This window comes from Talpa europaea (assembly GCF_964194135.1).
Source record: "Talpa europaea genome assembly, chromosome: X".
Lineage (NCBI taxonomy): Eukaryota > Metazoa > Chordata > Mammalia > Eulipotyphla > Talpidae > Talpa > Talpa europaea.
Window position 1 is genome coordinate 62070899 of NC_140081.1, and position 14700 is coordinate 62085598.

The window sequence follows — 14700 nt, forward strand, 5'->3', positions numbered from 1 at the left end:
TGTTGCTGCTGTTGCTCCAACACACAAGCTTTTGCTTTTTTTTTTATTTTTTAATGTTTTTTTTTAATAGAGGTACGCTTTTTTATTTTATTTTATTTATTTGTTTGTTTGTTTTGTTTATACATGCACTGGGTAGAGTCAGAAGCACATGGGAGGGTGAGAGAATTCACCAGAGCCAGAGCGGGGAGCAGAGCAGGCAGAAGGACAGAAGTACACTGCTGAGGGGAGCAGCGGGCGGCAGGAGAGGTTTGCACACCATGTGGGACCCTCCTCCAGTGGCAGGGGAGCAGCTGGGGATTGAACCGGCACTGCAGAGGCTGCGGGCAGCTTCGCAACCCAGCGCTCAACCGCTGCGCCACCGGGGAGGCCCCACAAGCTTTTGCTTTAAGGTCTAGCATGTCTTGCTCTTCAATAGCCAGGCAATACTCTTCCACCTTATCTTTACATGACTGATTCCTTCTTTGCATTCAAATCTCAGTTTAAAGATAGCATCAGAAAGACTTTCTTTGAACACTTCTGCCAAAGTAGCTTCTCACCCTCATTTCTATCACGTCACTGTGTGTTACATTCACAAATAGTTATTAACTTATTTGCTGATTTCCACACTTCCCTATTCCCCCCACCCATAAGTTTCATGAGAGTAGAGACCTTGATTGTTTATTTTATCCCTGGTAACTAGAAATGTGCTTGGCATATAAATGATGGTCAACATCTATAAACCAGAGACACACTACAGAGGGAGAGTAGGATCAAAACAAGGGGGTAGGGTGGGAATTGTATGGAGACTATAACCAAGATGAAAATGCATACATTGTGCAAAAATGAAAAATGATGTAAAAATATATAAAATTAAAAAATAATAATAAATAAATTTAAAAAATATTTATTGAACAAGCGAAACAGGAATGTTTCTGTCCTGAGAATCCTTGCCTTGGTACCATAGTTCAATTTTGAACTATGCAGCTTTACCTTAACACAAGGTAGGGAACATAGAAGATCAAAAGCAAAATCAAGGTGGGGTGAAGAAAAATAGGAGTGAATGGAGAAAGTAAGCTTGAGTTCATGGATTAGTTTTGGTCTTGCTTTTATGATCGAGTCATTTTAAGAGAACTTGTTGTTACCTGTACGCTTTCTGTTTTTTTCTTTTCTTTTCTTTTTTACCCTGAAAGGCCAGTTCATCTGGGGAATGTTACCTTGAAGAGATGTTTCTCTATCCTATTTAGGTCAAGGATTTCTTGAGAAAGTTAACCTATAGGTTTTGTTGCCTGGTTGCTTGTCAGTTCTTTCAATGAGAGCTCGGCTATGCTAAGTAGTGTGTACTAAATGCTGGGAGTACTAAATACAGGTAGATAGGGCCCTTGTCTTTGTGGAGTAAAAAAAGACGACTTGACTGATTAATGGTACCTTGACACTTGTTTCTGTATATAACAGATGCAGTAATGTCATCTCAAAGGAGAGTTAAGAATTCTCAAGCTCAAAAGAGGACTTCACGAGGTAACAATAGTTATCAGACTAATCTCTCAGCCTGGAAAGTAAACGAGCATCTAAGCAACTCAAAGAGCAGTTCGAAACAGAGACGGAGCAATCCCGTGGAAGTTCATGAACATGCAGATGATGAAACAGAAGATGCTCTCCAAACAGCAATGAGGTACTTTGAGGCAGGTAAGACAGATTCATTTCTTATGCAATCGATTGCTATGAAAATATTCTTGACTTTCTTCGTAAGGATTTTCACAAGAAAGCATATTTTTGCTCCTTCATGCTTTTGTTTATTTTATTTTGTTTATTTATGTTTTTGTTTATTTATTCCTAGGTACTGGGAATATAACAACAAAGCATGTTCCTGGCAGAGTGGTTTCCAAACTGCTGCAAATTGTGATTACCTGAGATTCTTTTAAAAATACTGATGCCTGGCATCCATTCTTAGACATTCTGATTTTACTGGTATGGGATGCAAGACGCCCTAGGTGATTCCAGTTTGCAACAATGTTTGGGAGCCACCACCCCTAGTATTTTCTTCCATTGATTGAGGTTATATCGGTTTAGAACATTGTATCACTTTCAGTTATACAGCTTTATACTTCCACATCTGTACAAGCTACACTGTAACCACCACCAATAGTCTAGTTTCTATCTACTAACTATGTTAGACTCCCTTTGCCTATTTTGTCCCTCCCTGCCCTTCTTCCCCTCTGATAACTGCCATTCTGAAGTCAGAAGCTAAACTCCATTGCCCTGATTATTTAGAGCAGTGATGCAAGGGCACGATTCAGTTTTCCTCAATGGAGGTGCTATTACTGTTAAATATTTTAGAATTTTAACGACTTTGAATGGTTTTTAGGAAGGCAGTTTTTACCTAAAACTATTCCTTTAGAGCATCCCAGATTGTAATTATTGAGACTGAAGACTGAAATAATTTTAAAGGTCCCATTATTTAATGTTGTTCCTTTTTCCAGGTCCCGTTAAAACTGCAAAGACTAAAGATAAAACCTTGGAAAAACACTTGAAAACTGTGGAAAATGAGGCTTGGAAGAATGGGTTAGCTCCAGAAGGAATTGACATTCTATTAAATGTGGCACTCAGTGGCAAATTTGGTATGTCAAAGGGATACATTTGTCATCAGTTTGCTATTAGTTCTGCCTTACAGACTTTGAATTAGATTGTTCCTTGGAATCAGTTACAAGTCTTTATATGTTCCTTTCTCATCTTAAGACCAATCGGAGGGCCTCCCCAGTGGTGCAGCGGGTTGAGCGCAGCGCTGTGAAGCTATCCACAGCCTCTGCAGCGCAGGTTCGATTCCTAGCCCGCCAGGTAGATTCCCACATGGCACAGCAGACCTCTCCCATCACGCCCACTGTTCCCCTCAGCAGTGTATTTCGGTCATCTGCCTGTTCTGTTCCCCGCTCTGTCTCTGGTGAATCCTCTCACCCTCCCTCGCCTCTGGCCTTTACCCTAGCTCTTGTATAAAAATAAATAAAACTTTTAAAAAAAGACCAATCTGGAGAGATCATAAAATGGATCTTGTGTTCCACCTACTTTGTGAGGCAAAAGTTTTGTGTGCATATGTTGAAAGTGGCTAGTTACCACATATCTTTACAAGGAAGATGTGTAGACTCTAGTCACCAAGTATATGGGAGTCATTTTTAGTATTTCTCTTAAGCAGTATAGGTTGTGATTTAAATTAGGCTTTGGAAGGCACTTTAAAGTGCCTTTAGGTTCATTTATCTATGACAAGTCACTATTTAAACTGTTTCCATTCCAGTATCAGTGACCTTAAAAGTCAAGATGCTTTTCCTTTTGTGCAAATGCTCTCTTCTTGTTCTAAGTTCATTTAGAACTGGGTGGAGAGGAGAGGTTTTTAAAAATAACATTTGGCCAGTATTCTTTTTATTTGAGAAGAACCTTTTAATCTACTGTTACCTAAATTCGGATTGGAAGTTATTTTAGGCTCCTAGCATCCTCATTTTAAAGATGGGGAAACTGAGACTCAGAGTAGTTAAAGAGACTTGCTTAATGCTAGTGCTGGAACTGAAGAATTCAGAGAGCTCCTAACTCCACTTCTAGTGTTTATACTGTACCACACAACTACTAGCTTTTCTACTTTAAAAAAAATTAACACAGATATCAAAACTGGATGTTTTATATACTATTTCCTGGTCCTTGCAGGGGTTCCTTTGTGTAAACCCTAGCTTCATGTTTGCCAGTGTGCTTGTGCATTTTAAAACAAACAGTACTAGCTGAATTCAGTATATGACTTCTAAGTTTATTTGTTATCTGTGTTTTCATAGGAAGCTCAATTTGACCTAGTAAAATTGACTTCTTGTCAGTGGTTTCAGATTGTTTGGTTCTGAAATCTTTCCAGAATCTTTGTTTCGCTAATCAGTGTTTATTGAGAACAGTTCTGTCACCCACCTTTCCTCTTAAAAAACTGTATACAATGTACAACTGTTTTCTGTTTTGGAATTTCTCTTTCCTTTTTTGATGTCTCAGAAACCAGTGGTTAGAAGGGTTTGATAAAATTTCCCAGGGCTTGTAGCAAAGGCATATTTCTTTCAAATGGCATGCTTCAGACTTGGAAACTTGTATACAACAATTTTAAAAATAAACTCTGGCTTTCTGGTATGACTTTTCTGTTAAGCCGGAATTTGCTGAGGTCAAATGTGGTCTCCTTCATTGATGTTCTCCCTTTAGTTTTTCTGTGGTATCCCCCGTCACTACTACAACTTTACATGTTGCTCACTGTTACATTGAATTGTATGTTCAGGGACAAGTGTGATAGAAATGTAACCAGAAATAAATTTAAAAGACTCCATGAAGTAAGAAGAGTCTATTGAATCCCTCCTTTTGGTTTGGTGCATGTGTAAAGTGTTAGTGGTGAGACGTTCTTAAACTTTAAAAGGGTTAAGGGGTGAGGTGAGGGGAGAGAGAAATAAAAACAAGAAATTACAGAGTGGAAAGCAGAGATTTTGTTCTTGTGATTCATTACCTGCCATCACTGCTTCCTTTCTTCACAGAGTCATAGGGTAGTCATTGATGAGTATTGTTACTGCAGTTATGTAGAATGAACAAGCCTAGCGGCCTAATGTATGGCATGAGGACTGTTAATAATGTACTAGAAGTTTGCTGAGAGAGTTGATTTCAAGTGTTGTTTTTTTTTAAAGATTTATTTATTTATTTGTTTGTTTATTTGTACAAGCACTGGGTACAGTCAGAAGGGCGGGAGGGTGAGAGAATTCACCAGAGCCAGAGCGGGGAGCAGAGCAGGCAGAAGGACCGAAGTACACTGCTGAGGGGAGCAGCGGGCGGCAGGAGAGGTCTGCGCGCCATGTGGGACCCTCCTCCGGTGGCCGGGGAGCAGCCGGGGATCGAACCGGCACTGCAGAGGCTGTGGGCAGCTTCGCAACCCAGCGCTCAACCGCTGCGCCACTGGGGAGGCCCGATTTCAAGTGTTTTTACCACACACAGGAAGTGGTTACTATATGAGGAGATACTGTGTTAATTAGCTTGGCTAGATTAATCATTTCACTATGTATATCTATCAAACCATCTTATTGTGTACCTTAAATATATACACTTATTTAAAAAATAAGTGAAGAGACCTCCTTACTCTCAGAGGTAGGAAAAAGGCACACAGATGTTTCTGAAACTGCTACTTGCAGAAGTTAAGAACAGTGTCATTCAGTGAATGGATGTGGCTACCATACTCTAATGCATATAAAACAGTGTTTAAAGACTGGGATAAAATGTTTCTAAGAATACTACTTGCAGAGACAGTGAGAATAGTGATTATAGTGAATGGATGTGATTGCCATGCTATAATTCTTGTAAAACAGTAGTTAAAGGCAGAGTATCAAGATGATCTGAGAATTCTACTTTGTGGCTTTGTTGTTTCAGTGAATGGCTGTGATCACCATGTTATAATGCAAACAAAACAATGTTAAATATTAAAATTGATGAGATCCATATTTAATTCTGAAGCCTCAATAAGTAGTCAATACAGAGTGTATACAGAGTTATCCTTTGCAATATCACATCTATTGCTATAAAGAGAACACCATGGAAATCAGAGAATATGATGGAAAGGTTGGACCAATCTAGAATGCTATCACTGCCAACTAATTCCAAGGACAGTTGTTTCATTCTGCTTTCCTCCTATTTTTTTTTTTGACAGAAGGTGGAGGTGGGAGGGATGGAGTATACAAATATATTTGTTCTTAAATGTAGCAGCTCATGCAAGATGTCTGTCATTAACATTAAATAAAGCGGATCTATTGTGCCATTAAAAAATCACAAAAAAAAATCATTGACATTTTCCTGAGTAAAAGACTTTTCTAAAAGGTATAATTCATATACCGTAAAATTCACCGTACTGAGTAAGCATGTAATTCAGATTTTTAAAACATATTCAGAGTTGTACAACCATCATCATTATCTAACTCCCAAACATTTTCACCATCCTTTTATATAGAAATATTAGAGGAAAGAATTTGCTTTATAGTCTGTATTAGAAGGTAGAGGTACATTTTGTTTTGAGCTATGTTTTGTAATGATGATAAGAGATACTGAATGTTACTGTTTGTTTTTATTGCCTTCAGCATAAAGTGGGATTTTTAGGACCAAGAGTGAGTAGTAGTAAGGGAACAATTGGGATACTAAAATGTAGTTTAATTTAGAGTTCATCTTCTTTCCAGGGACTGCTGTAAACACTCGAATGTTAAAGTGCACGATTCCAGCAACTCTAATATCAGAAGACTCTGTGGTTAAGGCAGTCTCCTGGCTTTGTGTTGGCAAGTGTTCTGGTAGCACCAAGGTAATCTTTTTAAACATTTTGATGATAAGTCCTTCAGAACCACTTAAGGGCTGGCAAGGAAGAGCCACTTATGGAATAATGGCAGTGGCCTTTTGTGTAAAGCCTGTAGTTTTGGAACAATACAGCTTGATGCAAGGACTCTGGAACAAACAGAAATTTTTACTCAGAGAATCTATTTTCCTACTTTGTGCTGAAACAGCCCTGGGCGGGGGGGAGTTAAGCTCTTACATGCCAGTTATATTTCTCTAAAGATAAGCATTTTGTTTCTTGATAGGTACTTTTTTATCGTTGGCTGATTGCAATGTTTGACTTCATAGATCACAAGGAGCAACTTAACTTGCTCTATGGCTTCTTTTTTGCTTCATTGCAAGATGACACACTGGTAAGTAAAAATTGGACAGCATAAGGCATTGATCAAATGGCATGTGCTTGTATATTGATGCAACATATGTTCTTTAAAGTGCCACACAATGTGTCTCTCCTTATTTCTTTTAAAATATATCAAACATATAGAGAAGTATAAAGAATAATATAACATCCTTGCACCTGTCTCTCAGATTAACAAATATAAAATTTATACTATCTTTGCTTTATATCTTGTAAGGAAGTAAAATTACAGATGGAATTGTCTCCACATTGGACTCTGTGCTGATTTAGTGCAGTGATTGCCATCTTTTCCCTTTTAAACCACTTCAGCAGGATCCTTTGGGTCACTTACTCTACATTTTCTTGATTAACACTGCAAAAACCTCATCAGAATTAATGAGAAGGAGAGGATTGCTTTTCATGAGATGCCAGTGGACTGATTTGGATTAAATAGTGTAATTATTCTCATTGAAAACATTAATAACTATGAAATCAACCTACTGTCCATCCGGAAGACTTTCAGGAACCATCAGTAGTTCCTCTTACTTTTGGGAAAGGAATTCATTCACTGATTTCATTTTTAAAAACCAATGTTTCTATGTTTGTTGTGTTGTAGATGACTTAAAGTTTAGAAGAGTTTCCATATTCCAGGGATTTATAATCCAGTTGGGGGTTTAAGACAAACACAGAAAGTTAAAATAACAACTCAAGAGTTAAATTAGCAAAGGCAGTATATGATAATGCTATGTATGATACTTCCCAGAAGGAAGAGAGTACTGTGAACCAGTGACTAGAAAAAGCATTACTAAATCATATGAACATTGAGCTGAGCCTTGAAGGTTGAATAGAATTTAAAATTTGATGAGAGGAAATGTTTGATATGGCAGAAATTTTTCAAGCAATGTTATGAGATATATAAATTGTGTTTCAGGAGATCTTGAGTAGATCAGACTGACTTCATTAGAGTGGTGCCAGGTGGTGGGTGGGGGTAACACCGAAAAAGTTGGATGAGATTGTAGAGATCTTTGAATATAATACAAAAAAATTTGATTTTAGGGCCTCCCCGGTGGCGCAGCAGTTGAGCGCTGGGTTGCAAAACTGCCCGCGCCCTCTGCGGCGCCGGTTCGATCCCCAGCTGCTCCCTGGCCACCGGAGGAGGGTCCCACATGGCGCGCAGACCTCTCCTGCCGCCCGCTGCTCCCCTCAGCAGTGTACTTCGGACCTTCTGCCTGCTCTGCTCCCCACTCTGGCTCTGGTGAATTCTCTCACCCTCCCGCGCTTCTGACTGTACCCAGTGCATGTACAAACAAAACAAACAAACAAACAAACAAATAAATAAAACATGCCTCTATAAAAAAAAAAATTTGATTTTATTCTCTAGTCAGTGGGGAAATCACTAAAGATTTTTGGGCAGAAGATGTTGCAAGTAGCATTGTAGGAAGTTGTATCTAGTATTATCAAACAGGGTAATTGAGGAGAAGGGCTAGAGTCAGGAAGACTACTTAGGATACTGATGTGATAATCCATATAAAACATTGATGAAGCCCTAAACTATCAGTGCTCAGATATGGTATTGTGAACTTCAGGAGACCCTTTAGGAAGTCTGAGAGGTCAAAATTATTTTCACAGTAATATCAAGATGTTCGTTGCTATTTTTATTATATTGACATTTATACTGATGGTGCTAAAGCAGTGGTGTATAAAACTGCTGGCACCTTAGTACAAATCAAGTCAGTGGCTCCAAACTTTACTATTTGTCATTTTCTTCACTGCAGCAAAAAGCAAAAATGCTAGTTTTTCTTAAGAATGCCCCACATGAAGCAGTAAAAACTAATTTATTAATTTTAGTAGATTTTGAACTTTGAGACATGTGTTTACTATTTCCTGTGATGAAATGGAAAAAAACAAGCCCTTCTTTTTAAATATTTTTTTAACTTTTTTTTATTTTATGTATTTTTTACATCATTTTTCATTTTTGTACGATGCATGCATTTTCATCTTGGTTATAGTCCCTGTAAAATTCCCCCCCTTCTGAAGGCCTTCAAATACAATAGTTGTCCTAAGGGAAAGCACTGTGCAATTGCATAGCAAGCTAAACTAGCTTCTGTTTTTCTTAATAGAATACCATTTTTTTTTTTACTTGAAAGATTGACATATAAACTATGGTTATTCAGATTTGGCTATTTGATAGATGTTTTGTTGAAAATGAGCAAAGTGAGTCTGTCATTCCAAAGTGGCAGTATTTGTTGCTAGTGATAAAAGTTGAACTCTCAAACAAAAATTACATGTTCAGAAAATTTGTGTCTGCCGCTGTGAACTCGATGGCTTCCCAATACTTAAAGACTTTTCTGATGAGATAGGTGGTGATATTATTGAATGCTGTTTTTAGATAATTATATAATGAAGTGTGTCAATATTTGGAAGCATAGTATAACTTAGTGAAACAATATTTTCCAGATGACTGAGCATTATGTTACAATATCATGCATGATTAAAAGACCCACTCAAAATACAAGATATATCAATGAGTTTTAATGGAACAGAATACCAAGAGTTCATTAATAACATTTCAGATTCCACATTGCTGCTAACCCTTCATGGACAACCACTTATCAAATTTTGGTGTAGAATCAAAGAGTAATACACACACTTTTTTTGAAAAGGTTATTAAAATATTCCTTCACTTTTAACTACATATCCACGTGAGGTTGAATTTTCTTCATGTACGTCAATAAAAACAACACATCGAACAAATTTAATGCAGAAACAGAATCTATTAAGCCAGAAACATTAAAGAGATATGTAGAGTTGTAAAAGTGAAATTGATTGTTTTTGTTTGGGAAATACAGTTTTTTCCATGAAATGTTATATTAGCATGTAATAATTTATTTTTAATGAGCTAAACATTTAAATTTCTTAGTTTTAATTTCTGATAATGATTTATACAATCCAGATTAACAAAAGCTCAAAGTGGTCCTCTAATTTTTAGGAGTGTAAAGGGTCCTGAGACCAAAAAGGTTGAGAATCACTGTACTAGGCTAAGGGGGTAGCAGTGGGAATGAAAAATGGAAGAGCAAATATTAGGGTAAACTGTAAAGGAAGACTTTGTGTGACCAGATGTCTCAGCTGAATTTAGGGAAGAGTTAGGAGATAAAGATTTGAGTTTCTAAGGCTGCATGACTGAGAATGATGATACCTTTGACAGTAAAAAAAACTTGTGAGGAGATACTTTTGGAATGAATATATTTGGATTTTTATGTGCAAGGTTTGAGGTTATAAGGTATCCTGAAGAAATTTACTCAGAAAGATACTATCTCCATTTCATGTCAGCTATTGCACTACTACTAGAAATGCAAATGTTAAATTTGGTATGTCCATTCCCCTGAATATTATGATCATGGAAAATGATAATTGTGAAGACCAAACAACCTGGGGATAAGCTTTATTTTTTAAAAAAGATTTATTTATTTATGCATACAAGAACTAGGGTACAGGTCAGAGGTGTGTAGGGGTGGTGAGATTCGCCAGAGACAGAGTGGGGAACAGAACAGGCAGATTTTTTTTTGAGGATCTTATATCAATAACACTTACATGTTGCATTTATTTGCTTTTTGAAATTATTTTTTTAATTTTTTTTTTTTTATATTCACCATACAATTGCAATCCCCGGATTTTGACTCCAATCCCTCCTCCCCCCCACCCCCCAAAGTGTGTCTCTGGTTCATAGTTGTTTGTTGATTTTGATTTTTTTCTTTCTTATAGTTATTCTTTTTCCTGGGCCCTTATTTAGGTTTTCTAGATTCCTGTTATGAGTGAGACCATCCGGTATTTTTCTTTTTCTTTCTGGCTTGTTTTGCTGAGCTTGATCCCTTCCAGCTCCATCCATGTTGCTGCAAATTGCATGTGTTTATCTTTTTTGATTGCTGAGTAATATTCCATGGTGTATATGTACCACATCTTGTTGATCCAGTCATCTATTTTTGGGCATTTGGGTTGCTTCCAAAGCTTAGCTGTTGTAAATTGTGCTGCTATAAACATAGGGGTGCTGGTGCTCTTTGGAATTAATGTTTCTGTGTCCTTTGGGTAAATACCTTGGAGTGGAATTGCTGGATCATATGGAAGCTCTATCTTTAGTAGGTTGAGGAATCTCCACACAGCTTTCCATAGTGGTTGGACCAGTTTGCACTCCCACCAGCAGTGCAGGAGAGTTCCTTTCTCTCCACATCTTCGCCAACATTTGTTGTTGCTAGTTTTTTTAATATGTGCCATTCTCACTGGTGTGAGATGGTATCTCTTTGTAGTTTTGATTTGCATTTCCCTAATTGCAAGTGACATTGAGCATGTTTTCATATGCCTGGTGGCCATTTGTATTTCCTCTCTGGAGAAGTTTCTTTTTAGCTCTTCTGCCCATTTTTTGACTGGATATTTTCTTTGTTTTTGTTGAGTCTCATCAGTTCTTTGTAGATTTTTGTAATCAGTCCTTTATCGTTAGTGTTAGGTGCAAAAATTTTCTCCCAGTCGGTGGGGTTTCTCTTTGTTTTGGTTATTGTCTCTTTTGCTATGCAGAAGCTCTTTAATTTGATGTAGTCCCAGCTAGAACAGGCAGATTGACTGAAATACACTGCTGATGGGAGCAGCGGGGAGTCAGAAGAGGTCCGCTGTACAATGTGGGTTGCTCCCCAGCCAGGGGTCGAACTCATGCCGCAGCGGCCACAGACAGCCTCATAGGTTGTGTCTCAACCCCTCGCACCACAAGGGAGGCCCCTGGGGAAATGCTTTTAAGTGAGAAATCTGGATAAAAGTTTCAAGTTTGTATCTTAATGAATATGGTCTACTAGAAGAAACACATGGATTTTTGTTAAGTAGAGTGCTTCGCAGTTCTTTTCCTGTCTTTCAAATTGCCTTGTTTTAATACTCTAGAAATAACTTCAAAATGGCATGCCAATGAAAACTACATTTTAAGTCACTACCATGTAGTATGTAAAGCGTAAGCTTTGTAAAACTCTTTTTCAATGATGTCCTGATGCCTTTTTCTTAATCAGTATGATTGACATTTGAGGAAATCTGCTGTGTTCAAAATACATTGTCATTTCTCAAAATTTTATGTTTTAACAGTGCCCTTATGTCTGCCATTTGTTGTATTTACTTACCAAAAAAGATAATGGTGAGTATTTTCATTTTGGTTGTCTTGTACTTACTCTCTGCAGTTAGCATTTGTATTGGCTTTTATAAGGTTAACTATTAGCGTTAGTTCTTGACAGGATTTTGTGGGAATTGCTTTTTAGTACTTTTACTTGAGGACATTTTGCTTAATGGCTTAACTGAAAAGGTGCTTATATTCTTGATGTGTTGTAAGATGAAGCTATATGAATTACATGGTTTCTTTTTATTGTGAACCAGATGCATGGTATTTCTTTCTTTTTTTGTTACTATTTTTAGTTAAACCATTTCGTGTGAGAAAACTGCTTGATCTTCAAGCCAAAATGGTGAGTACCAAAAAGACTAAAACAGTATACTATGTGCTAGGTACTGAGCTAGGCTTTGGGGATATAAAATTGAATGAATCATTATCTTAAAGGAATTTATTTCTGGGGAGCTCAGTCAACAAAATAAAAAAAATGAGAATCAGGCTTGGGATCAAGGAGGAGCGATGGTGGTGCTTGAGAGGAATTTTCAGGGATGAATAGGGTTTAACTAAGCTAGGAAGGAGAAGAGGACACTCCCGGCAGAGGGAACAGCGTGAACAAAGAAACGTAGATATCAAATAGCAGGAGCTGTTCAGGGAACTGGGGAGGTAAGGCTGGAGGATAAGTGTCAGGGAATAGTCAAAATGAATTTCTTTTTTTGTCTGTATATGGATATGATGTAGGAAAGCATTCTTTTCTGGATACTTAAACTTCAGTGTATTCCCTGGCCTGTTTCTCTTGTCCTTCCAACTCTTGCATTGCTATTGCCACTATACCTGCCAGGTAACAAATCTGCGAAGCTTTGGGTATAAAGCAATAGCAAGTTATAGTGCCCCTGCCTAAATGCTGAAGCCTGCATGACCTACCTAAAGGCATTTAAATTAATGAAAAACAGGAATATACATGCACATTCGTGCTTCTCCACCAAGGCTTCCTGTTAGTACAATTGGTTATTCTTGTTTTGTAGTTTCCTGTTTTGGTTCTCTGGGTATAATATTTTCTCTTAGCTCTCTGAGGATATTAATGACAATATTTTTGTCCAAATTGAATTTTATTTCACATTAATAGGAATTGTACATTTCCATCTTGCAGCAAAACATTTCAACAGAGTAAGAAAATTCTAACCTTAAATAAGACTTTGCTGATTTCTACTAGCTGAAACAACAGTGTATGTTCAGTTTTAAAAAATGATTTTTAATACATGATAATTGCTTAAAAATTTTAAACCCAGTCAATAAATGTATGGTTTCATTCTTAACATCCTATGTAGTACATTACTAAGTTATTCCGTTATCAGTTCACACCATGTTATAAAGATGCATTCATAACATTGTTTTGATTAGCTGGATTTTGGTGAATTTAGTCAAGTCCAGCAATATCAAACTAAGAGGATACAGCCACGCTCATATGTAAACAAACAAATATCATAATAAGCAAAGGCGCACATGTAAGAAAACATTGGATACATGAATTTCTGATACCTGCAGAGACATGTTTTCCTTCTATACACCATGCCCTGTAATTCCCCATCCATGAAGGAAATGAAACAGAAATTGTCTTTCTAGTGGCAGGCATTAATGGTGGGAAGAGGAAGTGTGTTGTTAAGCTACATGTACTGGGCCCTGTTGGGAACAAACTTCGAAAAAGGAAGGGGGAATTAAGTCTTATCTTAAAGGTTGGTGAGGATGACCCTGTGTAACTTAACTGATTTTTTTCCCTCTGTTCTCTTAGGTTTCCTTTTCTCTGTTCTGCTAAGTTAGGGACTATCTGCCTATCTTCATTCTAGGTTTCAAAATCATTTTGAGATCTCTCATTTCGTGTTGTCTCCTTTCTTATTTGTTCTCTTTGAATTTGTGTTTTATGCCTTTTACATTCCTTTACTTTTTAGTGTGGCTCTGGGGATACCCAGAGTTAAGCACATTATGCTCAATATGCCATGTTTAACTGAAAGTCTTCCCTTTAAAAAAAAAAAAGGAAGAATAATGTTAACTAGACAATACCTTTTAGAGGTCTCTCCACTACTAAATATTTGCTCTGTCAAAGAAAACCCCAACCCATAACAGACATTCTGATATTTATTGAAATTAAGTACAGAGATCAGAAAATATTTCAACACAGATAAACTGGGTCGTTTTGGTTTTGTTATAATGAATTTAATTTCAAGGTGCTGTTATAAGATAGGAGTATTGTATTTCTAAGTCCTGTTTTCTGCCTTCCACATTTTGTTTTTTTTTTTTGTTTTTTTTTGTTTTTTTAAATTTTTTTTTTTTTATAGAGGCATGTTTTTTTTTTTTAATTTATTTGTTTGTTTGTTTTGTTTATACATGCACTGGGTACAGTCAGAAGCGCGGGAGGGTGAGAGAATTCACCAGAGCCAGAGCGGGGAGCAGAGCAGGCAGGAGGACCGAAGTACACTGCTGAGGGGAGCAGTGGGCGGCAGGAGAGGTCTGCACGCCATGTGGGACCCTTCTCCGGTGGCCGGGGAGCAGCCGGGGATCGAACCGGCGCCGCAGAGGCCGCAGGCAGCTTCGCAACCCAGCGCTCAACCGCTGCGCCACCGGGGAGGCCCGCTTCCACATTTTGTATGGTGTTTGATTCAACAAAATTATAACATAACAAAACAACTTGGTTATTTCCTTAGAATTCATTTTAGTGATATGCTTCTTTGGATTGCTGAGATAGTCAAATACAGGTATCCAGCAGCAATGACTTCTTTGATTATGAATTAATGAATTAAGAATTGTTTCAGTTTTATCAAGCTTACCAGTTGTTAAATTGCCTAGTTAATTTCCCAGGAATTATGACAGTAAAGTATTAATATTTCCTTTACTCTGTTTC

The 14700-nt window shown here is 37.5% G+C and overlaps 1 protein-coding gene across 2 annotated transcripts in view; it reads left to right on the forward strand.

The window, feature by feature from the left end:
• Window positions 1-1358: 1358 nt before the first annotated feature.
• The window catches only part of CENPI (centromere protein I), a 34338-nt gene continuing 20996 nt past the window's right edge, over window positions 1359-14700 (forward strand). For both annotated transcript variants that reach the window (XM_084258073.1, XM_084258074.1), the window contains exons 1-6: window positions 1359-1662; window positions 2457-2594; window positions 6192-6310; window positions 6585-6692; window positions 11792-11840; window positions 12116-12162. In XM_084258073.1, the coding sequence (XP_084114199.1) occupies window positions 1440-1662; window positions 2457-2594; window positions 6192-6310; window positions 6585-6692; window positions 11792-11840; window positions 12116-12162 (684 nt within the window). In that variant the 5' untranslated portion in view covers window positions 1359-1439. The remainder of the gene's footprint in view (window positions 1663-2456; window positions 2595-6191; window positions 6311-6584; window positions 6693-11791; window positions 11841-12115; window positions 12163-14700) is intronic.